The sequence below is a fragment of the Aspergillus multicolor genome, assembly GCF_047715735.1.
Source record: "Aspergillus multicolor strain CBS 133.54 unplaced genomic scaffold BDW74scaffold_61, whole genome shotgun sequence".
Lineage (NCBI taxonomy): Eukaryota > Fungi > Ascomycota > Eurotiomycetes > Eurotiales > Aspergillaceae > Aspergillus > Aspergillus multicolor.
In genome coordinates this window covers 1-23,089 of record NW_027396012.1, presented here as the reverse complement: position 1 = coordinate 23,089, position 23,089 = coordinate 1, and the positions used below count along the sequence as shown (strand labels likewise).

General features: G+C 52.6%; 9 protein-coding genes and 1 non-coding gene across 10 annotated transcripts; 5 read left to right on the top strand and 5 right to left on the bottom strand.

Annotated features, from left to right (window-relative positions):
- The first annotated feature begins 2,714 nt into the window (after positions 1 to 2,714).
- On the top strand, positions 2,715 to 3,041 carry BDW74DRAFT_164370 (uncharacterized protein). The gene is made up of 2 exons (XM_073726248.1): positions 2,715 to 2,939; positions 3,005 to 3,041. The coding sequence occupies exon 1, from the start codon at positions 2,730 to 2,732 to the stop codon at positions 2,937 to 2,939; it is 210 nt and encodes a 69-aa protein (XP_073577575.1). The 5' UTR covers positions 2,715 to 2,729; the 3' UTR covers positions 3,005 to 3,041.
- A 638-nt stretch (positions 3,042 to 3,679) lies between these two features.
- Positions 3,680 to 4,392, top strand: BDW74DRAFT_184316 (uncharacterized protein; the record flags this gene model as incomplete). The annotated part of the gene is made up of 2 exons (XM_073730786.1): positions 3,680 to 3,932; positions 4,028 to 4,392. 2 exons carry the CDS (start codon positions 3,680 to 3,682, stop codon positions 4,390 to 4,392), a joined length of 618 nt encoding a protein of 205 aa, XP_073577574.1.
- Positions 4,393 to 5,184: 792 nt separating this feature from the next.
- BDW74DRAFT_164368 (glycoside hydrolase family 35 protein) lies at positions 5,185 to 9,087 on the bottom strand. Its single transcript, XM_073726247.1, has 6 exons — positions 7,937 to 9,087; positions 6,895 to 7,891; positions 6,552 to 6,845; positions 6,429 to 6,500; positions 6,292 to 6,379; positions 5,185 to 6,228 (listed from the first exon to the last, which is right to left on the bottom strand). The coding sequence occupies exons 1-6, from the start codon at positions 8,735 to 8,737 to the stop codon at positions 5,418 to 5,420; spliced, it is 3,063 nt and encodes a 1,020-aa protein (XP_073577573.1). The 5' UTR covers positions 8,738 to 9,087; the 3' UTR covers positions 5,185 to 5,417.
- A 26-nt stretch (positions 9,088 to 9,113) lies between these two features.
- On the bottom strand, positions 9,114 to 11,403 carry BDW74DRAFT_164367 (elongation of very long chain fatty acids protein). The gene is made up of 2 exons (XM_073726246.1): positions 10,555 to 11,403; positions 9,114 to 10,504 (listed from the first exon to the last, which is right to left on the bottom strand). The coding sequence occupies exons 1-2, from the start codon at positions 11,341 to 11,343 to the stop codon at positions 9,674 to 9,676; spliced, it is 1,620 nt and encodes a 539-aa protein (XP_073577572.1). The 5' UTR covers positions 11,344 to 11,403; the 3' UTR covers positions 9,114 to 9,673.
- Positions 11,404 to 11,974: 571 nt separating this feature from the next.
- BDW74DRAFT_126402 (uncharacterized protein) lies at positions 11,975 to 13,819 on the bottom strand. The gene is made up of 2 exons (XM_073722183.1): positions 13,477 to 13,819; positions 11,975 to 13,427 (listed from the first exon to the last, which is right to left on the bottom strand). The coding sequence occupies exons 1-2, from the start codon at positions 13,576 to 13,578 to the stop codon at positions 12,327 to 12,329; spliced, it is 1,203 nt and encodes a 400-aa protein (XP_073577571.1). The 5' UTR covers positions 13,579 to 13,819; the 3' UTR covers positions 11,975 to 12,326.
- Positions 13,820 to 15,129: 1,310 nt separating this feature from the next.
- On the top strand, positions 15,130 to 16,286 carry BDW74DRAFT_126399 (uncharacterized protein). Its single transcript, XM_073722182.1, has one exon. The coding sequence runs from the start codon at positions 15,205 to 15,207 to the stop codon at positions 16,165 to 16,167; it is 963 nt and encodes a 320-aa protein (XP_073577570.1). The 5' UTR covers positions 15,130 to 15,204; the 3' UTR covers positions 16,168 to 16,286.
- Positions 16,287 to 18,711, bottom strand: BDW74DRAFT_126398 (pseudouridine synthase PUS7). Its single transcript, XM_073722181.1, has 2 exons — positions 18,497 to 18,711; positions 16,287 to 18,444 (listed from the first exon to the last, which is right to left on the bottom strand). The coding sequence occupies exons 1-2, from the start codon at positions 18,703 to 18,705 to the stop codon at positions 16,407 to 16,409; spliced, it is 2,247 nt and encodes a 748-aa protein (XP_073577569.1). The 5' UTR covers positions 18,706 to 18,711; the 3' UTR covers positions 16,287 to 16,406.
- Positions 18,712 to 19,756: 1,045 nt separating this feature from the next.
- Positions 19,757 to 20,359, top strand: BDW74DRAFT_184310 (uncharacterized protein; the record flags this gene model as incomplete). The annotated part of the gene is made up of 1 exon (XM_073730785.1): positions 19,757 to 20,359. One exon carries the CDS (start codon positions 19,757 to 19,759, stop codon positions 20,357 to 20,359), a length of 603 nt encoding a protein of 200 aa, XP_073577568.1.
- A 297-nt stretch (positions 20,360 to 20,656) lies between these two features.
- BDW74DRAFT_184309 (DUF2293 domain-containing protein) lies at positions 20,657 to 22,364 on the bottom strand (the record flags this gene model as incomplete). Its single annotated transcript, XM_073730784.1, has 4 exons — positions 20,657 to 20,758; positions 21,019 to 21,390; positions 21,452 to 21,574; positions 21,657 to 22,364. 4 exons carry the CDS (start codon positions 22,362 to 22,364, stop codon positions 20,657 to 20,659), a joined length of 1,305 nt encoding a protein of 434 aa, XP_073577567.1.
- Positions 22,365 to 22,968: 604 nt separating this feature from the next.
- BDW74DRAFT_t216 lies at positions 22,969 to 23,055 on the top strand. The gene has a single exon. It is a non-coding gene; the product is annotated as a tRNA-Gln (tRNA).
- Positions 23,056 to 23,089: the final 34 nt, after the last annotated feature.

The window sequence follows — 23,089 nt, the reverse complement described above, 5'->3', positions numbered from 1 at the left end:
TTTAGGGTCCTGGGATTCAATACCGTGGCCGGGATGCATTTTCAGGGCAAAATCTATCTATGTACCATATCATATGGTACATCCCATGAAGAATCGTACCTTGCGGAAGGTTATTCTTCATGCTCTGTTCTGCTTCTGCTTATAAGCCTACGGTACGGGCCTTGGAATATTTTTATTTTTCATTTTCTATCTTCCTTTTCCGCAAGTGCAAGCGCAGGTGCAAGTGCAAGTGCCTCCAATCTACCATACCATACCTAGCCCTATCTCACGCATCCACATCAACCAACATGAGTCTTATGGACTCCAGTCAGTCCAACAAGGACTTCATAATAGCTCAGGCGACCTCGTGATCGAAGGGGAGATCTCCCCAAACCCCCTGAGGCTACACTCTCAGTCTCCTCGCTGCCTCCGTATGAAGCCGAAGAGCTGCCTCCATATGAAACCAGAGAAGATCCTCCGCTTCCGCCGTGGCCTGCGGCTTCGGCTTCGGCTTCGGCTTCAACTCCAGAGACCTCAACCTCGACTCCGTTACCTAGGCAGTCTAGGCAAAGCAGAGGTAAGTCATTCATAACTTCCAGATCCACCACCCTGAGCAGACTGCCAACACTTGTGTCCCTACCTAAGCAGCTACAGCCCAGCGCATCGTAGCGACACCCTCATCCTCAGACGACGGCGACGACAGCGACGACAAAAAAATCCCCTGTGGCGCAGTCTGTGATTGTTTTCTCGGCCTGTTCCTCCTCGACGCTGCAATAGCCTTGCTTGTGTGTATTGCAAGATCAAAATCGTCAGGGTAGTTGTAGTGCAGAGTCGGGATGTGATAAACTGCCGATTTATTTGAGTCCATCCTTCCTTTCTTCCAATGTTTGTGCTTGCCCGAGCTTGGGATATCTTACCTAAGGTGCAAAGACGTCATGGAGTGTTAGAGATAGAGAATACCATACTTTTATCTTGGCAGGTGATTGGACTCTGGTTGAAACCTTATGGTTTTAGTTTTTCTTTTGGGTTTCTTCTGCGTGCGTGGCCGGTTAGAAGGGCACGGATGTGTGATGCTCTGTACTGGGATGGTAGGGAGTGTTCGTGGCGGACAACACGTCCGGAACTTTATGGTACCCATAGCCCCTCATGACAGAAGAGTCATCGACTCAATTTGAAAGAGCTATAGAAGATTCTTGCAGAGCCCACTCTCTTCATCTCTCCTTCTCTTTCCTACTCCAACTTTACCAGTATATCAGACGGGCCAAAGCAAACGGACGTGCCCTACCCTACGGTACCTACAGGTACATTCTCGAACAGTCTCCTTCCATAACCAACAAGACCAAGCCATGTGCGACGCGGCGGAGGCAACCACTCCGGCAGCCACAGCCATCGCCACTCCCAGGCTCGCACTCGTACAGTCACTGTCACCACAGTCACAGTCACCATCACCAGTCCCCAGCTTTTGCCAACTACAGCCAGAGCAGGAAGGGTAAGCCAAGCTGTGCTTTTCTTTCCTTACCACACTTTATCCCACGACATCAACACTTGGGACAATCCGGGCTCGAATAATGAATAATATGGTACGGTATGACAGTCTATGACTAGTACTAACGAGGTCTCTCTCGTGCAACAGCTCAAGGCCATACTCGAGTTCGCCCTCGAGCTCAATCCGGCCCAGAAGCTGAAGCCAGCTTCCAGCCCAGGCCCGGCTGCTGCGCCGCTCTCCGCGCCCTATTTTGCTGCTTCCGGCCGTGCTCGGGCAAAAAGCCTCAGGTACTGGTAGCTAGGGTGAGTGATCCATGGTATGGTATGGTGCGCTGCAGGTGCAGCTTGTTGGTGAGGAAGTTAGAGATCAGTTTGAGGGTTGGGTATCCCTGGCGCTCTTGGTATTTGTTTTGTGATGTCTGTGGCTTTTGTCTGGGGCTTCTGGTTCTATTAAGAGGTTTGAGATGTCATTGAGCCTTTAATGGGATGGCATTTTGTGTTGGCACGCAGGGGACTGGACTGGAAGCTTTGGGGGTAGTCAGGCTCTGGGTGGAAATTTAGTCTGTTCTTTCGGAATCCTTCCAATTTTGTATTTGAATTTGGTCCTGGTTCTGGTTCTGGTTCTGGTTCTTTTTTTGCTTGCGTGGTGGTTGGGACGGCACGTGGAATGCATGCCCGGAACTTTACAATATATAAAGCATATGACGCATGACAGGAAGAGTCATTGGCATTGAACTCCAGTTAAGAGTTGGTTTGCCTTAAATAGTGGTATAAAGTCTGACTTGTTCCAGTAATCTCCCTCCCTTTCTTCTTCTTCCCTACTCCAGCTCTACCAGCACACTCGCCCTAACAAGCGAGCATTCTTTCTCGTTGAGGTACCATATCCTCCTCGTCAACAAGCACATACAGAATCAAACCTGAGCCATGTGCGACGGCGGAGGAGGCAATGGCGGCGGTGACCACAGTAGAGGAGATCATCCATCAAGCAGCCACTCCTCGGAACACCATCATCATGTTCATCATCATCATTACCATCATTACCATCTTTCTCCTCCAACTTCAAGGCCCCTATCGCCGCCTTCTACCTACATGAGCCAGAGCAGAAGAAGTAAGTCAGCCTGTACTCCCATCCCTCCTCCTGCTGCACCTGCAGACAACTCAACTCGAACATTAATTCTCAGAACCAACTAACAAGTCTATGGTATCTAGCAACAGCTAAACCGAACCCTCGATCCCACCGACAACCGCGAGCCACAGCCTGGCAAATGCCGAGTCAGACAGAGACACCGCGGCCAGCAGGACAAACAGCTCCAGCCCACACTCTAGCACGGTTTCAATCCCGAGTGGGAGCTTTGATTAGGTACTTTTTCAGGACTCGCTTTGGCAAGGTTGTTCGGAAGATACTCATATCTCTGCTGATATTTGGCATTCTTGGAGGTATGGGGTATGGATTCTACCGGTATATTACGCAGTAGGTGCGGCCAATGCTAGAGGCTTTTGCTTTTTGCCTACTACTAATATTATCCCATGGTGCTTGTAGCGTCGTCTTCGTGCTTTTACTGGGCTGGGCTGGGCTGTTCGGGTTCTGCTTCTTGTCTCTTTAATGTATCATACCATATGGTCTTTTCTGGAGCTATACCTGGAGAAGCTGAGGTGCTTCCCATTGTTTCCATGTGATGGTGAAGTCACATCACGTCCACTCATATCCATATCAATCTCTTAACATTAGGTACAATAATTGAATGGATATTTGTAATCAAACTTGCTATTACCAACGGTACTATAGGTCAAGGTTACGTACCATAGGCATTAAGGGGAGCTAGTCTAGAGGTGAATGGGCTCTGGTCCAATTTTCCAAGTGAACTTGAATATTGCTTTTGTTTCCCTTTCTTTTGAAGTTCTTTCTTCTTATGCTATAGGGGGGTTCGTGGTGAAATACATGTCCAGAACTCGACGGATTTCAAATTAGGTACTGGTACAGTCATCCACTCAGGGTTGTGAAGAGTCCTGGACAGCTTATCCCAGTGCTCCCTTTGTCTCTCCTCTTCTTCTCTTCTTCCCTTATAAATTTCTTTTCTTCTCCCCCCTTACCCTCCAGCTCCAGCAGTATCATACTATTTCTACCTCGCAAACTGCCATTCCCTACTCTTCTACCAACATACCATACCATACCATATCTTCTTACCAACAACCCTTTAATCAACAAGATCAAGCCATGTGCGACTTCGGCGGTGACAGCGGAGGCTATGACAGAGGCCACAGTCACAGTGGAGGACATCACTCTGGCGGCCACAGCCACTATTCTGGATACTCTACCTCGCACTACGATAGTCACGGCCACGGCCACGGTCACCACCAGCACCATCATCCTACTCCAGCTGAAAATCCATGGTCTTTGGATATCCAGACTCTGCCTCCGCAGCCCGGGCCTGCTCGCTTCTACGCCAGCCACGGTTCAAAGCTTGAGAGTAAGTCGATCTTTCCTTTTCGTTACCCGAGTGGTATATATAGCACCAGTGGGATGGTACCATATGGCATCAGGCTAACATGTCTTGTGTACCAGATAAAGATAAGCCTCAGGCCCCGGCTCAAGCTCAAGCCCAAACTCAGGTGCAACCTCAGGCTCAAGCTCAAGCTCAAGCTCACCAAGAACAGGTGTCAAAATCTGCTCCGGCTACTGCTACTGCTCCTGCGCCGGCACCTGCACCACAGACAGTGACTGCAACCCAGAGCCAGAGCCAGACTCAAACCCACCAGCCCGCAGGACAACCGGCCTCGGCGCAAGTCCAGCCGCACCCCGAACCAAAAGCCAAGTCCAAGTTCAGAACCAAATGCCGCGCTATTTTCATCACCATGTGTTGCTACTGGGGGCCCGGAGAGGATGAGGCTCAGGCTGGGAATAGCCTTAATGCATACTGGTCTTGGTGATCGATCCCGTCTACGTTGCGGTTCCCGACGGTCGCTATGGTGCCATAGGGTAGGCCGCGATGAGGACGGCCGGGGGAGTCCGCGCGTCCATCGCAATTCATGCTGAATGAATCGGTTTTGTTGTTGGTGGTCGCTGTGGAAGATACGCCCTGTCCCGGGGTCCAGTGCAGGTTACTTTTTTATTCAGTTTATTGCGTGGCTTCTTGTTTTCTGGGTATATGGGGCGCTGGGGTTAGGTTGGAGGGAGTATGGCGGGAGTATTCCTAGCGCTCTCGGTATCGCGATAGGTTTTTTTTTTTTTCCTACTTCTATGGCTCTTGGTTTTGTTCAGGAGAGTTCAAGAGTGTTTGTTGAAGGGACTCCATCTCACCATAAGTCCAGTTTAGTTCGATTTATCTATCTCATCAACAATTTTTTTTTTGCGTCCAGCCCCTCAGGCCCTAGCCTCTTCATTGCTCTTTATCTCCATATCTCAAGCCCATCCCATTAACCTAGATGTGCTTTAAATATCTACTTAAATTGAGCATCCATTCGGTGTCTTTATTGCTTCAGCATAGTACTTGCTATATCAAGAAAGATTGAGCGGGGTTAGGGTTCCGCAGTGCTAAGCCCTACTGTATTCCTCCGGCTGTGATATGATATACCAGGGCAATAGAAGGTATGATGGAGCTTGGATTGCTTGAAAGATGCCCAGAGGGCTCTATGTTTCATGCTGGGGGCAGGCAGACAGTCTTGGTACTTCGTTTGACAGGGCGCAGGCTGCTATGGTACCATAGGGTTCATGGTTAGACCGGGGACGATATGCCATCTGGGGACGGGGAGAATACCATATCCCTCGTCTCGCTCGATACCAAAGTTCGAGGCGTCTAGCTTGGAACAGATGAGAGAGAATTAATCAGAATAACTATTTCCATTTCCGAGCCCACATTCAGACAAAGAAGAACATCTCCATTTTCACCTCAAATACATCATATCCCATCCCACTCACTCACTCCTCCTCTTTACCTAACAAAGTACACAACACCCTACGCAAACTTCTCCCTCTCCTCACTCCACTCAGGCCTCAACCCATCGACATCCAAGCTTTTCACATCCAACGAGCTCCTAACAACATAATTAACCCTCCAATAAACCTCCAACTTCGCCCCAGCCTCTGTCTGCGCCCAGACCGCGACACCAATCGTATTCTCACCAGCGTAATCCAAGATCCCGGGAGGAACAGGGTACACGACCTGGTTGCCGACATACGGGTTATACCGACCGTACTGGTACCCGTTGACGAAAAGCTGGGCTCGGAAGGCAGATGTGTTCCCGGCGGACGTGCTGTTTGTCTCTGGTGTCGAGAAAACGAAGGAGATTGAGACGTCGATACCGTCTGGAATTGAGAGAGGCGGGATTATAGTGCGGAAGAACTTCACTGTGGCGCCGGTGAAGGAGAGAGAGCTTCCTGTTCCGTTGACGGAGCTCCACTCGCTGTCATCAAAGCCGGGGAGGTGCCAGCCAACGCGCTCGGCGTAGAGGCCGTCTTCGTTGTAGACGCCTCGCACAGGGTCGAGATCTGACTCTCCGCCTGCAGCACCGGCAACGCGCCAGTGTGTAAATTCGGGTGTTTCGTCGTCGTTTGAGAGCAGACGGGCCTCGAGGATACCCCTCGGGTTGAGGACACCCGTTGTCTGGTCGTGACCTGTGTCGTCGTGGACTACTAGGAGGACATTCGGCGTGCCGTCTGTGGTTGTCGCATTGGCGGGGAAGGTGAGGGTGCCGTTCGCTTGCTGGATTGATGCGTCGCCGAGGTGGGAGCCGATGAAGCGGCCGTTCAGCCAGGCGGACCAGCCGCTGAGGACCCGTTAGTTCCGACTGTGTTTCTAATTAGGGCTAGGTAGGATTTGAGCAACGTACAATGCGGCTCCGCCCTGAACGTTAAGAAAGACGCCTGAGGCGGTGCTGTTGAAATATCCGCGCCATAGGCGCACGCCGTTGTGGAATCCTGAGGTCAATTAGTTGCTGCCACTTCTAAATATCTAATAAGCGCGTACCATATTCATCTGCATAGAGAACGGGCAGTGTCGCTGGCTTGTTGGGGTTCGGGGTTGTCATATGATCCGCATCTGGCCTTGGTCAATAGGCGTGTCTCTCTCATGGTATATTGAAGCGCTTACCAACCCATGCCGCACCGGAGTCGTCGTAGTCCGGGATTCTCTCCGGCAGGCTGTCGCTGGTTTTCCAACCGCCCAAAGCCGGTAGCTCAACAGACGGGGGCTCAGCAATAGTGGCTTTGAGACTGCCATACTCAGTCTTTGCCACCTTCACGGCCTCGCCGTTCCATGTAACCTCTTCCACCTTCTCGGGTGCAAAGACCTCGAGCGTAGTTTCGCCCTCGGAGTCACCTCGTAGTGCCAATGTGGACCCGGACAGCCTAGCCGATCGGACGAGGTAGGGACCGCTGACAAAAACTATTTCAATCAGTATATTCCTGGAGAAGCCTGAGTTGAAGATACTTACCACTTTCGCCCTCTGGAACAAGCGGGTCGTCCGTCAACGCGGGAGCCCAGAAGTCATACGCCGTCTGTCTGTCCAGCAGAATCACTCGCACGCCGTTGTCAATTTCCAGGGCACTCAAGCCTTTGCCCTGAGTGAAACCAACAGTCAAGGACTCGTCATCGCTGTGGAACTGTATAGAGGAACATCCTGAGCATGTCGCGACTGAACCGTACTTCGCACCCTTGATAGCAAACTCGCCTGATTCTCCTGTAGGCACCCAGAGGACAAGAGTCGGTTTACTGTCGAAGACCTCGTAAGTGAGAACCTCTGCTGTAGAGTACAGAAGCGTCTCAGAGCCAAGGCTGAAGTCGGTAACGATGATCTTGGATTGATGACCGTTCAGTCGAATGGTGCTTCCGTGCCTCGGGATGGTAAGAGCTCCTTCAGAGGTGTCGACGTGCAGCTTGAAGGACTCGGCCGAGCCTACAGTCGTATCTACATTATTGGTCAAGTAAAAGGCAGCGTGAGTATCCGGGTTGCGCAGCTCAGTTGCGCTGACTGCTTCATTGTCAGTATATTGCGTCCCGTTTCCGAGTCGATCAGTCTTGGTCAGATCCGTCGCGCTCCGGGTGAACAATCCAATCAGTTTGGTCTCATGATACTTGGATCCTATCGAGCGATCTTCCGAGATTGGTGCGGAGTAGTCGTAGCTACTTGCGGTCACTGGCGCTGCGAGGCCGCCCCAGTTCGTTCCTCCAAACATCATGTATAGACTCATCGCGGTAACTCGCTGACCGATGTTCCACCTGTAGAACAAGTTGGCAAAGTCGGCACCAGTGTCCTCAGTGCAGCCGCCTTCAGGACCGTCCCACGGGTTGTACGATCCACCTTGAAATTCGGGCATGAAGAACGGCATCGTCGGCTGGACTTCCTGGAAATAGTCGTAGTAGTCGAGCACCTTGTAGGGCACGTATTCTCCGTTCGTCCCGGTGCATACACTGACATCGCAGCTCCAGCACTGCACAATTAGATGGTTTCAGTAATGTATCAACTTGGAACTTACAGAAGGGTATGAGTCCAAGCCCACTGTATCAAGGTTGCCCCCAGCATCCGACCAGTCGCTTCCCCAAGATTTCGTCCTCATATTAGGGTCGTTTCCGGTCAAGGGAACAGTAATACCATTTTCACGAGCCGATTCTTGCAGAAGTTCCATATAAGCAATAGCCGTCTCATTAGGGTTCCGGTCATAGGGGTCCCCTTCCCACTGCTGCCCGTATTCGTTCTCAATCTGGTAGCAGAGAGTATAATGCCCGTCGGTAACTTGATACCGACTCGTGATCTCCGACACTTCAGCAAAGTATGGTGTCCATGCCTCCGTATATCTAGGGTCATTATTCCGCGTCGACCCGTATGCGCCAGTCGTGAGCCAAAGCGGGAAGCCGCCAGCACTGGCTTCTGCATTGACATAGGGTCCGGGTCGCACAATGATGTACATTCCGAGCTCCTTAGCTAGGTCGTAAATGGGCGTGATATCGCGGGCACCGGTCGAGAAGTCGACGGTCTGGTTGTTGGGTGCATGATACGCCCAGCTAGAGTAGAACGCGAAACCGGTGAAACCAATCGCTTTGATTTTCTCCAGGATGTCTCGCCATAGTGCCGGGACAGGAATACGCCAGTAGTGGAATTCACCCGAGAACAGGAATATCCGCTGGCCGTTGACGTAGAAGCTGTAGTGGTCCCATTGCACGACTTTGCTAAGTCCATTGTCATGTAGAGGCCATTCGGAGAGGGAATCGTTCTGAGCAGCTGTCAGAGTTTGGAAGCTTCCCAACAGGAAGAGAAGCAATTGAAAGGCCCTCGCCATGGTCGAAACTTCGGACGGTAGAGTGTGAGTTGTTGACCCTGCATCATGTCCGGCTGGAAATCGGCCGATTTATGTTCTAGGATTTGATGAAGCGGGTTGAGCACCGCTTAGACTAACCGACCAAGCCTCCGCATCTTGGAATGCAAAGACGATCGTCAGTTTCGAGGGCTAAGTGGAGGGCTATGAGGTCAGGTCATCTCACTGTGGCATGGTTTATGGTAAACCGAAGCATAAACGTGGGAACATGTAGATTTTCCTCCATTCATCTGGCAGGTCGGTATGTTGTCCCCCGCCGGCCGGCATAAGAGCAGCAGGGGTATATATGAATTATGGAGACCGGGCGAATTGGGAGATTGTCCGGTGGGGAGAATGAGGGGTTTGGAGTCGCCTCGCGAGACTGGGAAGAGAGCGCGGAACGTCACATGATGCGTCTCCCACGCAACAATGTAGCACTACGAAACGATTCTCTGATATACAAGAGACATAAAACTCATGAGAAATCGCCCTTTGATTCCCAACCCTTCTATTGATAAGATACATCCTTTTATCGGTTGGAAGACCGCCCAGTCGGAAGAGACTCCGTCAAAACACCAGGTAAATATATACAGAACAGAAACAACGGCAAAAAAAGTGATACGCTTTTGTACAAAATTGAAAAGGCATGAAGACACGTAAACGTTAAATCATGCTGCCATAGGCCCCACGCGCGATCGCGCGACGGGCCGGCAAGGACCCAACTCGTCCCTGGAGGGTTTCCAAACATACTCCTTGAGCTCGTAGACTTCTTGAGGGGTAGGTTGGGATGGCTGCCGTTAAAATTGGGCCATATGAGTATGGATAGAGGTGGATAAAGATAAGCCAATTCGAGCTCGCAGGAAGACCAGGTCATTACTCGTAGTGCTCAAAACTTCTGACTGACTGCTGAACGAGCCAAGCTTAGTTCAATCCGCCGTTAGAGTTGCCCAAAACTCCAAAAGGGTTCGAGGTCTTGACCTCAGCGGAACCACCGGCAGTTTGTGTCTCCTCTTTGCTGGCTCGCTTGGCGCCCTTTCCGGCGGGGACGGTAGAGAATCCCTGTTCGGACTCGGCTTGACTCTCAGCTGCGCGAGCCTTCTTGGCAGCGCTCGAGCGGGTTCGAATGGGGGAGTTCTCGGCGGTCTCCTGTACTTGGTGTCGGTTAGCGCGAGACTTGGTGGCGGCCTCGTCCTCGGTTGTCTCGCTGGTCTCTCCGCTCATCTCCGCGGCCTTCTGGATCTCACGTCGCACTCCCTTCAGCGCATCCAAGCCAGCTTTCTCGGCAGCGTGAATGTGGGTGGCCTGAGGACCGGGTTCCTTGCGGTACAGGTAAGAGCGGACGAAGAAGCGGGCGAAGAGGTAGGTCAGAGGCAAAAGGTAGGCAACATTGAGGTAGATCGCGAATCCCTGTCCGGAGGTGTCCATGCAGGTAACCATAGGCCCGGCCTGTACGACCTCACGAGGAGCGCCAGGGTTGATTTCAGCGTGTCCCACATTTTCGGCGATACCTTCAGCACCGGCTGCGCGGAGAGCAACTTGCTTAATCCAGGACAGACCGGTGGCGGCGGCGGCTTCCGCAACGGCAGACGTTGTAGGGATGAAGCGGGTTGGCGGAAGAGTGTAGTAGACAAACAGGTACGAAGCGGCCATTGTCGATCCGATAACGAACTGGGTGATTTGCATGGTAGTCAAAGAGCGCTTGATAATGCCTGGAACGCGGATGCGGAGAGCCGTCAGAGTGTAGTAGGTGTACTGATTTAGTTAGCTAATCGTTCTCAAGATCGTAGTTTAGTGTTCATTACCATCATCGCGTGGATCGCAGAGTTGACCAGAGTGAAAATCCAGATCGGAGGGGCGACATAGCGAATACCAGCCCACATACACATCATGGCACCCGCGTGGTGGTAGGTCTGCAAAGTCGAGCTCTTCTTGCCCTTGGCAAGAATGATCGCGGTGTCGAGAACCTCGTAGAACTTGGAGAGATAGAAGATCCAGCCCAGGAAGGCCAGACCCTGGTTCCACAAACGGCCGACATCTGACGGGTCTGGTACACTACCCTCGGCCAATCTGTATTCAGGGTTCTGGATCGACCATTGGTTCACTGTAGTGTCGTAGATAGCAGCGTTTCCGTAGCCCCGAGGCCCGTTGCACTTGCACAGCGCATCGACAACACCGACGAGACCGTTCTCCTCCCAGGAGGGCCAGGTGTTGCGGAATGCGCGGACCATACCGGCGAAAGTCCACGCGGAGTAGACGGCCAGAAAGACATTGTGCAGGATGACGAAGGTCTTGAAGGCCCTGGTTTGGCTAAAAGCGTAGGGTTTGTAGCCTCGGCTCTTGTTGATGCGGTTGATAATGACGACGGCAACAGCGTAGACGCTAGCGATAGTGATCGGCACGCGAACATCGAGCAGCTGGTTATAGAGACCGGTGGGGATATTGAATGGTTGGTACCATGTCGGCTCGTCAAGCTGGGGAGCAGGAACGGTGGCCGGGAGCTCGTCCGGTGGGAATTTGAGCAGCGAAGATGGAGGCAGGCCAAATCGCACGGCTGCAGGGCCCGACCCTGTGTCCAGGGCGAGATCGTACATTGCGAATTGATGCAATTGACCGCGTCAGTAGAAAAAATTCGTCTGAAACGGAAAAAAAAAAAAAAAAAAAAAAAAAAAAAAAAAAAAAAAAAAAAAAAAAAAAAGACCTTCGCGAAGGGCGAAAAGCAGCTTGAAGCGACAGGGACGAAAAGGCGCGGGCAAAGTGATCAGGAACGCCCAAGCGAAATAATAGAAGACTCCAATGTAACCTCGTCCTGGCCGGGCGACTGGAGACAAGAATATCAATTTAAAGACGAGAACCAAGAAGCGATGAAATAATGCTGATACTGTAACTCGCTGCGATTTTCGTGTGGAGCCGCGACTGCATTTTCCCAACAAACCATCCAGACCTCGGCCGCCCAGCCCCAACAACTGCAAATCACAGAACCGTCGCTGCCTGTGAACCTTGTCCCTTCGGAATGGCCAAAATCTTGGGCTCGGTGGTCGAGTCGGTTCGCTTGCGCTCGGATAGGATAATCTGCGACATCGCCTCCAATCTACGGAAGGAGGTACGGAGTACTTGGGCTAGCTAGCAGAGCTCTAGCTACGCTGACGTATTGATGACCCTCACGCGAGAAGCTTCCGCTTTGACGCCAAACCAACGGAACACCAACGGGACCGCGGCGGCGCAACTGATCTCCGCGTCCTGCGTGGGGGGCGTTCGCCGTTAGACTTTAGGTGGCTCCAGCCTGCGTCAAGCTGCATGATCTTGTCCAAGACCCAATTTTTAAGGATCAGCCTTCACTGTTGTGCTCCGTAACTCCGATGTATTGCTGGAAAGTATGGGGGAACAACTGAACCGAGGATGAATGCTCCGTCCACTCACGGGCCAGAGCTGCCTTCACGTGATACCCCCTTACAGAATGCATTGCGTTGAACAAGTGGTTGAGAGTATATAATCCAAAACGCTGAAAACGCCAGTCACAACAAGTTTGATCTACAATATGAAGGTATAGAAGTTGAATTAGAGCCCGTCACAGGTGTCAGCGGGGTTTAGTACCGAGCGGGAGTGGAGGCGGCGCTGGTGATCCCGCATTGACAGGCGTCGACCGTAGCTGGGCCTTCTTCTGGGGCGGAGGTGGTGGAGGCGCCTTTCTCTGAGCTAGAGATGCAGTATCCGAGCTAGAATTGGTGGTCGAATGACTCCAGTTTGGATGCGGGGGAACGGGAGGAGCTTGTCCCCCGTTGTCTAACTTGCTGTTTAGGGTGTTATTGATCCGTTCCGTGATTCCATACTTCTGGTTGAGCCCATTGAGTTTCGCCTTTCCGGATTCGATCTGATCACTATGTCTGGACCGGAAATCGCTAAACGCGGACTTGGCATTGGAAACATTAGAGGTGGAATTGACCGGTGACTGGGTTTGCTGGGCTGGGGGGAGTGCAGGCGATGGTGAAGACCCCGAGTTTGTTCTCGTCTGGGAGAATCGGCTCTGGAGCTCGCTCATTGGAGCCTGGTTGTAGCCCGGTGCCGGCGAGGTCGAGTTCGAAGGCCTGCTATCAATGCCGAACTCCGGAACCGATACCCCTGCCTGTGCAAGGCGCGATGTAGCAGCTTGGTTCAGATAGCCATCTGCGGCCTGGGGCTGCTCCGTAGCTGGCGGACTGGGAGTGTACGCAGGAGGGGGGGGGGTGTGCGAGGCCGGTGTGGATGTGCTGCTTCGAGGTGGTACCCGGGGCGGAATACTCGGCCTCGGCCGAGGGCTTGCGGAAGTCGGTGCTGATTCTGCTACTGAGCCAACTCGCCGTACTGGGGGTGGTGGGAGCGTGGTCGGATCAATTCCTGTCCGGTTCGCACGGTAGGGCACTGGAGGCCGTTTCGCAGCTTCTTCCTCCTTTCTCCTTTGCTCCTCCTCTTCTTGTTGTTTCTGGGCGTACGAGTTATTGATTTGTGTCTGGCTCAACGGCGCACCCCATCCACTGCGATCCGGAGTGGTTTCGTTGGGGAGCGCCGCGGCTCCGTGATACTTGATGTGTTTGGGCGGAGGGCCGAAGGAGGAGGGGTCCTTGAGCGACGAGAGCGGTCGGGAGACGTGGTTTTCTCTCTCTTCATCCTTTGGGTCTTTTCCTTTGCCCATCCATCCTGCCTATGAAGCGTCAGATTCCAGGTCGTGGGCAGCAAGCCGAAGAACTCACCACTTGGTTAACGCCCTTGAAGTCGTTACGCCAGCCCTCTTTTTTCCCTTCTCGGCCTTTCGGGTGCCACCCATCCTTCATAATACCCTTGAAACCACTCATAGCGAAAATCGGGCGTGGTTTCGCAGATATCAAGGCTAACAATAATGACGGTGCAGTCGCTGAGGAGCGTTGGGCTGACGAATGTCATCATTTCCCCGCAGGCTGAGCCATCCGAAAGCGGTTTAGCTTCGACTGTCAACACGCTTCAGCCAGTCACGCCGCGCGTCCACCTCCCCGTTGAACCTTGGAATCATCGATGATTGATATCAAAGATTGATATAACGAAGACGGGATCTGAAAATAGATGCCGGCACCTCCGGCACTTCTCTTCATATGGGACATTTCCAGAGCTTCAGTCCTGGACTCGGAGTGCGCACTCACCGCGCCGAGGTCTTCCCTGCTCACGAGACAGTCCACAGCTCCGGTTGGGCATGACAGCTGGGCGGAAAGTTGCAAGCGAATGAATGAAACCATCATGCGAATCAGGACAATTTAGAGTCGGGCCATTCTAATTTCAGATCTGCTGGTTTTGGTGCCACTGTCATGCTTAACACTCTAAGTTATACATCCAGCACGCTATACTCTTTCCGGAAGTTGGCCCTTGTCATATTTCGGCCTGACTGCCTGAGGCTTCTCGCCAACGCTTGGGCAGGTGAGGCTCTTTGTTGCTCAGACAATGAAACGGCCGCAGTCAACTCTTTTCCAGCACAACCGACTCAGATCTCTTGAGTCATTATTCATTGTTCTCAAGCAGGCCAGAAATACAGAGAGATCATGATTGATTTCTGACCCAGGATCCTGTGGATGCGCTTCAGGAATGGCCCCCAACCCACGATGATCTGACGACTGACGGCCGCGCAAGAGCAGGGCTGTGAGCCCGTTGGAGCGCCAGCCGACCATCCACAATAGCCCAAATTGCACACTAATCCAGTCGCGAACGGACAATGCGCCTTCAAGAGCTAAGCCTGCGGGTCGATCAACAGTCGGCACAGCCTCGCCAGCCTCTTGAAACAAAGCGGGTTTTTTCGTGAGGGCGACACGTCTTGCTTAGATCGTTTCATGCCCCTGCGGGCGCCTACACTGCCGTTGACGGACAGGGATCAGGGCGAGAAAGGTCAAAGAAAGAGGAGAATGAGCCGTCTGACCGCCGTCCTGGTTTTGTACAACGGCCCCTCATGCTCATCTGGTCGATATGCCACTTTCATGAGTCGGTCGTGGTCGAGTTCAGCCGTGCCCACTATAATCTGCTTGTAGGAATTAGCATCTTTATACTAACTTGCTAGGGCTATACCGTACGCGTTGGAGCCGCTGCGCCATGTCAGCTCTCTCTCCTCTTTTTCTCTTCAACGCTGCCATTCGTCTCTTCTCTGATTCTTCCTCTCTTCTTTTTCTTTTCCTCTTTCTCTCCTTCCTTCCTTTTTCTTTTGATCCTTCGCTGTCGGTGACTTGGCGCCTTGTACGAGACGCTGTCAATAAGCCGGATACGAGAACGCTTGCTGACCGATTTCTATTATTGGGTTCTCCATCTGCATGAAAGAGCGGAGACGAAACTGAGAAACTCAAGGAATCTTACATCTACTGAGTTGGGGTGGGAAAAGTAAGTGTTCCCTCCCATCATCTGTATAGAGCATAGAGTGCTAACCGCCGGGACAGACACTTATCACCATATACGAGTCCCACTCCATAATGAATAACGACAATGCGAACAACGGCTGGGACACCTCAGGCAATGGCCAATCAGCCGGCGAGAACACTCAAGCAGATGCCAATGCGCAGTACAACCCAGCCGAATCCATTTCAGAATGGATACAAGAAACGGCCACTGCGGTGACATCAGCCACGGCGTTAAGCAACCCATCAACGGCTGAGACAGTAACATACACTTCATCATTATCTACAACTACAAGCTTCACCTCAGAGACAACCCCAACTACCACGTCCTCATCCTCCGCCGAGAGCCAAAATGCCAACTCCACCAGCAGCAGCAACGACAGTGAAGGAGGCGGCGGCATGAGCACAAACACCAAAGTCGCTATCGCAGTTCCTGTAGCCGTCGTCGGCGCCGCCATCCTCGCAGCAATCCTCTTCTTCCTTCTCCGTCGTCGCCGTCTCAAGCGCCAACGGTCCTCCCCGCCCGTCATCGCAACCCGCGACCTAGACACCTCATCATCCGCCTTCCTCTCCGCCCAACCACAGATAGCACCCGTTCCGCCTCCTCCGGGACCAATCTCCCGCCGTCCGGTCCCTAACGCAGCCGATAATCTCCCTCCCCCTCCACCCTATCCACATCACCCTGGGACAGGCGCAGGAGCAGACGGCACATCATCAGCAGCTCCGATCGCCGGCGCTGCAGCAGAGGCCGGAGCCGGGGCAGCCGTTGGAATCGCAGTAACAGACCGAGACCTCGACTGGCGGACATCCGAAGAGCGCGCCAGGGACAGGGATCCCGCTGCACGGCCTCGTTCACCATTCGACCATCCTCATGACACTGACAACGACGACGCGATGTCCGACGTCTCAGAGATCAACGACCGCGAGGCAATGATGAGGGCGAGGGAAGTCAGGGCCGATGACGATGACATGTCATCAGTCTCAAGTTTCGGGGGCGACGAGCACGAGCCGCGGCAGGCTACAAATCGGGGGAGTTAGTTTTCCACCTGATTTCTCTCTTAGCATACATTGTCAACATTCTAATCATGATGTTTATTTCAAGGGTTTCACGAGATCATTTAGTGCCTATTTATGTCATGTCTATATTCCATTTCGCTCTATATCCAGTTGCGTTTGAAAGTCCAATGCATGCTCTTTTCGATTCATTATAGGGTACCTGTAGATTCCAAGGTTATATATGCAGACAATAGCTCCAGCTGGGTATATCAGGTAGAGCTCTACCGACCACCACCAAAATCAGGCTTGTAAGCCTTAACCCTCCCCCTCATCAACTCCCTCAACGCCATAGTCGCATACTGGCTGGACCCAAGCTGGAACTTCAGCACAACAGCGACCTTATCGCCCTCGGCCTCTCCGCTAGCCTCCTGCATCGCCACATCACCCCCATCCCTCGTCTTGGAGGTAAGATTCTCCAGATCCGTGCGAACAAACTGCTCATCGTCCCTCTCGTAGAGCCTTACATCAACGGAGTAATCCGCCCCCATCCGACTAAGCACCTTCCGGTAACTCCCGCTCAGGCTCGCGTCCTTCCACTTCCGGCGCATGTTGAAGGGGTCGAGGCCGCCGCCACGTGGGCTACCCATGAACTCCTTGTAGAAGTCCGTCATCTTGTTAGGTGGGTAGAGGACGTCGAAGCCAGGCAGAGGCAGAACGATATCGAAGATGCTGAATGCGCCGCTATTGGCTTCTTCGGCTGTGAGGGCCCGCGCGCGTGTGAAGGTGTCTTCGGCGCTAAAGGCGGAGTCGTGCGCTTGTGGGGCGATGATAATTTCGCCGTCTGCGTCGACGGTCGCGGTTTCGGGGGCCGCTGCGGGGGTTGCGGAGGAGGACGAGCCATCCTTGTCGCGGTGTTCGTGGATTAGGACGAGGTCGCCTTCTACGACGCGGTCGCCGTAGAGGCGCCAGCGCTCACCGACGGCGAGGTTCCAGACGAGGGATTGGTACGCGTGGACGTACATGAGGCGCAGGTTGCGGGGGATGGTTTGCAGGGCGCCAAGGTAGTCGTTCTTGGAGCGGCCGATGTGACGGATGATGTTTGATTCCGCGGAGAATTTGCGGGGCATCTTTTCGAGGGCGTCGGTGACGCGGCCGGTTGTTTGGAAGATGTGGATTGCGAGAGCGCGCGCTTTGTCTTCAGAGCTGATGTTCGTTACTGTGGGTGTTTCGCCTTCGGCGAGCTTCTCGTCTGCTTGGGCGGCGGCGAGGATATGTGGGCTGTAGTCTAGGATGGAGTCGCAGGCGCCTTTGAAGTCGTCCTGGAGGATCTTGACGCCGACTGTATCGGTGCGGGTTGTGAAGGAGCCGAAGCGTTGCAGGCCGTAGTAGTTGAAGTAGCCTCGTTGGTAGGTGTTCTTGAGGGACGAGCTGACGAGCTCCTTTGCCTTCGTTACGGCGGCTGCGCGGTCCTGAAGGTTGATTCCGGGAATCTCGCACTCGCGAAGAGTCACGACGAACTCGTTTCCAAAGAGATCGCCGAGCTCAAGGCCGTGAGGCTGGTACTCAAAGTCGCCGACCACGGCATTGCGGAGCGTTCGGTTGAGCCTCGCCAAGCGATCGGCTTGCAGGCGGTAGGCGCATGCCCTCTGCGCGGTCACTCCGCGGCGATCCTTGGTTCCTGCGAACTGGAAGCTCTTCGGGTTCATCTTCAGCTGGCGCGCGATGAAAGAGATAACCTCCATGGTGTCCTTGTTTTCCTTGTAGATCGTGAAGTGCAGGTACGGTCCTCCCAGTTCATCCCAATTGACACGGTTCTTGTCACGTCCGCCTCCGTTGTTTCCGCTGCGTCCACCCTGCTGGTTACTCCTCTTGTTGCGGTTCGCAGCGACCGAAATGACCATCATTCCTTCGCTGTCTGTAGATGATTCGATCTGCGAGTTGAAGATCCGGCGGATTGCCTGGTGCATCTTGACGCGCTCGTCGCGGTCCGTAACAACAACGGTGTTTAGTCTGCCTAGGTCGCTAGGTTTAGTCTTCGGGTTTGCCAGTGCCTTCTTGTGTAATGCCACGATCTTCTGCGAGTGCTGGGAGCCGAAGAGCGAGTCCAAAAGTGCCGCATCCTCCTCCGTCAAGTTGAACTCGGCAGGAGCAGGCGTCTCCTCCGCAGGAGTCTCTGGCTCTTTAGGCTTCTCCTCTACTGGCTTTTCTTCAACAGGCGCGGGTTTCGTCCCTTCTTCGTTCGCGTTAGGCGCCTTGGTATTCGTCAAATGCAGAACTTTCCCGGACGGCAGGATCTCGTTGACAAGGAAATCTGTGTATCTGAAAGCACAATCAGCGCGCCGCTTGCCCCTCTTGTAACACATCAACATACCGCTTCTTCAGGATACCCGCGAAACCCTCGTTATCCGCACTAACAAACTCGGTGATTCCAACCTCAATCTCCTTCGATAACTGTTCGTCGATTTCGGCGTCGGATTGCTGCGGAGCTCCGCCGACGGGAGGAACGACCTCGTCCTTATCCGCGACATCCTCGGTCTTGAGGCGCTTCTGCGGAGGCTCGATGAGATCGGAAATGTCCATTGCGACGGGTTGTAGGCGATGGTTGTCGCTGCTTGTCGTCGGAGCTTGTCCGCGGAGCTGGAGGAAAATCTCCGACCGATCAGCTGCTAGGGCTAGCCCTATGTCCCCTTTAGGAAGTATATCTGCAACAAGGGCTCGGGCTTTGTTGATGACACTGCAACTATTACTACCATTATCTCTTACTCACGGTTTAACTTCTTGCTCTCTATCACACGCAGTTCTGCAGCTAGAGCCCTTGTCCCATGATGCGGCAGAAAAATGGGAACCGTACAATATCCGAGTTGACGGAGACATCTCCGCGCATTTGCTCCGGAGATGCTTGACACGAACATTCGAATCATCCCATCGTCAAGGCTGAAGGTGGATCGGGTGGCCAAGTACCTATCCGTGATGCCATCATTTCTGGTATACACAAGTCCAAGTGCGATGGCGTTTTTCGTTGTTAAGCTCCGCTGAGATACATGTCCTGTCCGGCAGGTTGCCAAAGACAGCCATCATCAGCAAGCCTACGAAACTGCTGACTGCTTAATGCTACCGAGAGGCAAGACCATTCCAAGAAGAAAGACCCAAATGCGATGAAATCACACATTCTTGAGCAGCAAGTCCATGTTCAAAGAACTGTTAGACTTCTAGGCAGGGTCAACAAAGCCAAATCCTTGTCTCGGATGCTGGACTCTTTGATCACTCACCAGGCCCTCGTCGACACAACGAGATATGACAATGACATCTTCGAGCGGAGTATCATGGACTGACAATAGTGGTCATGAGAAAGGCCTTTGTCGCCGGTATGGCATTCAAAGACAGCGTTCTCCCGGCTCTTTGTGCGAGCACTTTATCCATCAATACCCTTCGATTACAACAAGAGCACATCGAGACCGGAGTCAAAGGCATAAATAGCCCATACATCTTCGTCTCATTTTATTATCATAGCAACATCAATGTGAAGATCTAAATCCTCACCAACTCGTCGCATACCAAACCGTTCCCATCAACCTCACAACCAACCAACCAACCCACCACCACCACGCCAACAATCCCAACCCAGGCCAAAATGTTCACTGCAGAGCTCTCCTTCCGCCCCCGAGCCCAAGAGGACGAGGATACCCCCATGATCGGCGCCGACGAGCCCACAAACTCAACAGACGTCCCCACGCGCCCGCAGCTCATGCGCCGCCACGGCCTGATCGTCTCCAACGAAACCCCCAGTATGATTTCGATCCTAGTTGATGTCCCGCGCGAGGGATTCCCAAAGCAGAAGAACTACATCCTAGCCGCCGTCCAGAACATGATCGAGATCGTGCAGACCCGCCTTATCACCAAGGAGTTCGCGAACCCGCATGCACTCGTGCATTTCAAGAACAGCCGCGTCATTATCACGGCATTCACGGAGAGCCCGACGCCTTTTACGGTGTATAGGGATGTTATCCATCCGTCGTTGGTGGCTCTGCGGGATAACCTGGCGCGGAGGGATGCGATGGGGGAGGTTCTGGAGATGGATGAGAATTGGGTTTACTTTGAGGGATGTATCCGGATGCAGTGGCTTGATGCTGGGGTGTCGGTGGAGGAGTACTATAACGCCCCTATTTCTGATCCTCAGTGGAGGGAGGAACTTGGGCTTGGAAAGATTGTTCGGGTTGTTGGGCAGTTGGATTAAGGGAGGTGAGTACTTTCGTTTATTGCTTTTAATGACTGCTTGCAGCACTTCAGACTACTTTGCACTTGGTCTAGGATAAGTATTTACTTCAGAGCGAGGATTTACTTTCATAGGCTCAACTCGGAATAGGAAACGGCCATGGCCAGATAATGAATACAAATACTCCATGCACGCTAATATACATACATTTGTTCATGTCGACATCAACTTCAAACAGCTATAGTAGCACCCAGAATGCCTTGGTGAGCCTCAGGATGGAAGCAAGCGACAATTGCTGGAGAGTAGAATAAACTCAAATCAAACAATGCTCAGAATCATCTTGGATGCGCGCATCTTGACATGACCATACTCAAGTTCAGCGCGTGGATAGATTCCATCACTGAGGGTCTCGTAAGTTGTCTAACAACATGTTAGCTCAAGCAGTGTCCTTCAGCATGCCTTTCGTCAGTCAACGCACCACTGGGGCAAATCATATACACTCCCTGACATTGGTATCCAGGTAGTATGAGACGGCCACGGCCCACGAGGCTGAGCAAGCAATACCAAGATAGGACGACCAATGCCTGTGCTTTTTATTCCTTTCTGCGCAGAGATAGGGGTGTTGGTTTTGTCTACCTATTCTCGGCGTGCCCTGCCCAGGCTGCTCGAATCGATCGAACCGTTGGCAATATCTCCTTGCGGGCCTCGTCTCGGGCGACACCTGAGCGAAGAAGCGCCTCATAGGGTGTGTGTACGTGTCGTATATGAGCATCCACCGCAAGGTTGACTTTCTCTATCTCGGACTTGATCGTGGTCCTTCCAACACGACCGGAGCCTTTGAGGAAGGCGTGATCGAGAATGGTGCTTAGTAACTCGGTTGGCATTAGAGGAAATTGCTTGCTTAGGACCTCTCTGTAGTGTGTCTGTTCCTTTTCGTCGCGAGCTTTGACAGCATTGGCGCGAGACTCTGCCGTTTCCTCGGCAGATTGGAAGACATCGGTGTAGACATTGGCGGGAACGCGGATTCCGAGTGGTTTCTTTCCTGTGTTGTCCTGAGGAGGTCAGTCACTTGCTGCAGGCACAACTGTTCAGAGCAAGGGGAATTATCCTCACGTAAACTTTGTAGACCAGCCGGTGGTCTTGCTTGGTTTGAGATCGACAGTGCCGGGTAACATAGACATTACCCCTGGGAACAAACACATAGTCGGCGGGCATTGTTGCCCTCTCGAGACAGTTCTTTGATAGCTGCACGTTAGCAGGGGCCATCTACTGCGTAAGGGGCCGATGCAAGGGGTATATGCTATATTGTAGTACATACCTTCTCAAATGGTTCTGGCGATGGCCATTCAGTCGGGAGTTTGCACTTCTGGAGATTTGTGGGCTTGCTGGCGGTAGCCTTTGGTGTGGTTTTCTTGTTCTTCACAATCAAGAGGTTCAAGTTCTCAATCAGAGCCTTCTTGGACCGTACCCGGTTATGTGTCTCTGAGATCATTGCCAGCGGCGACACGGAGGGGGACTGTTCTTCGGCGCGAATTCCTCCGAGGCGGTTATTGGGGCCGTGGTTGATGGGAGATTGACCTTCAGCCTGATTCTTTTTGGGGGAGTCATTGTGATCGTGGTCGTCGGCGGCGTGTTCTTCAGCATGGGTCTCCCTGGTGTGATCGGTCTGACGGTGGTCGTTCGCATGGTAGCTTTGATGAACACGGGGCTCTGCAACATCAGGAGTCAATTCAATGTGGTTATGCTCAGCGCGATTGCCGGCACGGTTGTTCTCAGCGCAGTGTCCAGCATGTTGCTTTCTATTGTGGCGCTTCCTGGCGTGTCCTCTTCCAATGATACCGGGGTTCATGTTATTCCTCTCAATACTATGGTTCGGAAAGTGTCTGCTCTCGTTCCCAGTGTGCCTCTGGACGGCGTTTCTCTGGATACGGTTCCTCTCGACTCGGCCCTGGTCGGCACGATTCCTCTTCTCGCGGTTTCTGCGGTCTCTCCTCGCTCCTCCAGCTCTAGGCCTAGTGGGGGCCATGGTGTCAATGGTGGGTGGCTAATATAGAGACAACTAAGATGAAAGAGAGACGAATTGTAGAGGTATGGGTAATATATCACTCAGTCGAGGGGAATATCCCATAACACTACCATCGAAAATACAGATGTGAATAGATGGGCTTTGTTTACTCGAAACTGGATCAAAGACCGGGATGAAGAAACTGCGACCATGGGCCCATGGTGAAGGAACATTGTAAAGAGCGCTTTTCCGGATCGTGCTATTTTTGATCTAGGCCGGCTTCTCCTCAAGCCCACATCGTGAGTCTTTCAAAAATCAGCGGGTTGTACATAGACCGGGGAAGGATGAAATTATAAACGGATATTTATTTTTCGACGAGGTGGAGCCTTTGGTTCGGATCCTTGATCATGCCTGGGCATATAGCTCGGCCATAAGGGTTATCAAGTCTTCGACTGCGAACAACCAGTACACACCTGATGTGACTCTGGAGCAGAAGATAGAACAGCAGGAGCTTGAATTGCTAACACAAAGGTCAAGTAACACAGTGACACCTTGCAAGCTTGAAGTGATGCCCTTTGAGTAGTCGGTACATATAACCTAAGTCAATGCACATTCCTCAACAGTTGGTTGTGTAGTGTAGTGGTTATCACCATCGGTTTTGAGGCTAATTGATCACATCCGATTGACCTGGGTTCGAACCCCAGCACGACCTTTCTTTTTTTTGCCTTTTTTTTTTTTTTTTTTTT

Coding starts and splice junctions, on each gene's coding strand:
- BDW74DRAFT_164370 (XM_073726248.1), top strand. CDS start 2,730: ATGCCGAGTCAGACAGAGACACCGCGGCCAGCAGGACAAACAGCTCCA.
- BDW74DRAFT_164368 (XM_073726247.1), bottom strand. CDS start 8,737: ATGGCGAGGGCCTTTCAATTGCTTCTCTTCCTGTTGGGAAGCTTCCAA. Junction 6,846..6,894: donor TGTTCCAGAGGGCGAAAGTG/GTAAGTATCTTC, acceptor TGATTGAAATAG/TTTTTGTCAGCGGTCCCTAC. Junction 6,229..6,291: donor GTTCAGGGCGGAGCCGCATT/GTACGTTGCTCA, acceptor ACGGGTCCTCAG/CGGCTGGTCCGCCTGGCTGA.
- BDW74DRAFT_164367 (XM_073726246.1), bottom strand. CDS start 11,343: ATGTACGATCTCGCCCTGGACACAGGGTCGGGCCCTGCAGCCGTGCGA. Junction 10,505..10,554: donor CTGCGATCCACGCGATGATG/GTAATGAACACT, acceptor TAACTAAATCAG/TACACCTACTACACTCTGAC.
- BDW74DRAFT_126402 (XM_073722183.1), bottom strand. CDS start 13,578: ATGAGTGGTTTCAAGGGTATTATGAAGGATGGGTGGCACCCGAAAGGC. Junction 13,428..13,476: donor TCAAGGGCGTTAACCAAGTG/GTGAGTTCTTCG, acceptor GACGCTTCATAG/GCAGGATGGATGGGCAAAGG.
- BDW74DRAFT_126399 (XM_073722182.1), top strand. CDS start 15,205: ATGAATAACGACAATGCGAACAACGGCTGGGACACCTCAGGCAATGGC.
- BDW74DRAFT_126398 (XM_073722181.1), bottom strand. CDS start 18,705: ATGGACATTTCCGATCTCATCGAGCCTCCGCAGAAGCGCCTCAAGACC. Junction 18,445..18,496: donor GCGGGTATCCTGAAGAAGCG/GTATGTTGATGT, acceptor TTGTGCTTTCAG/ATACACAGATTTCCTTGTCA.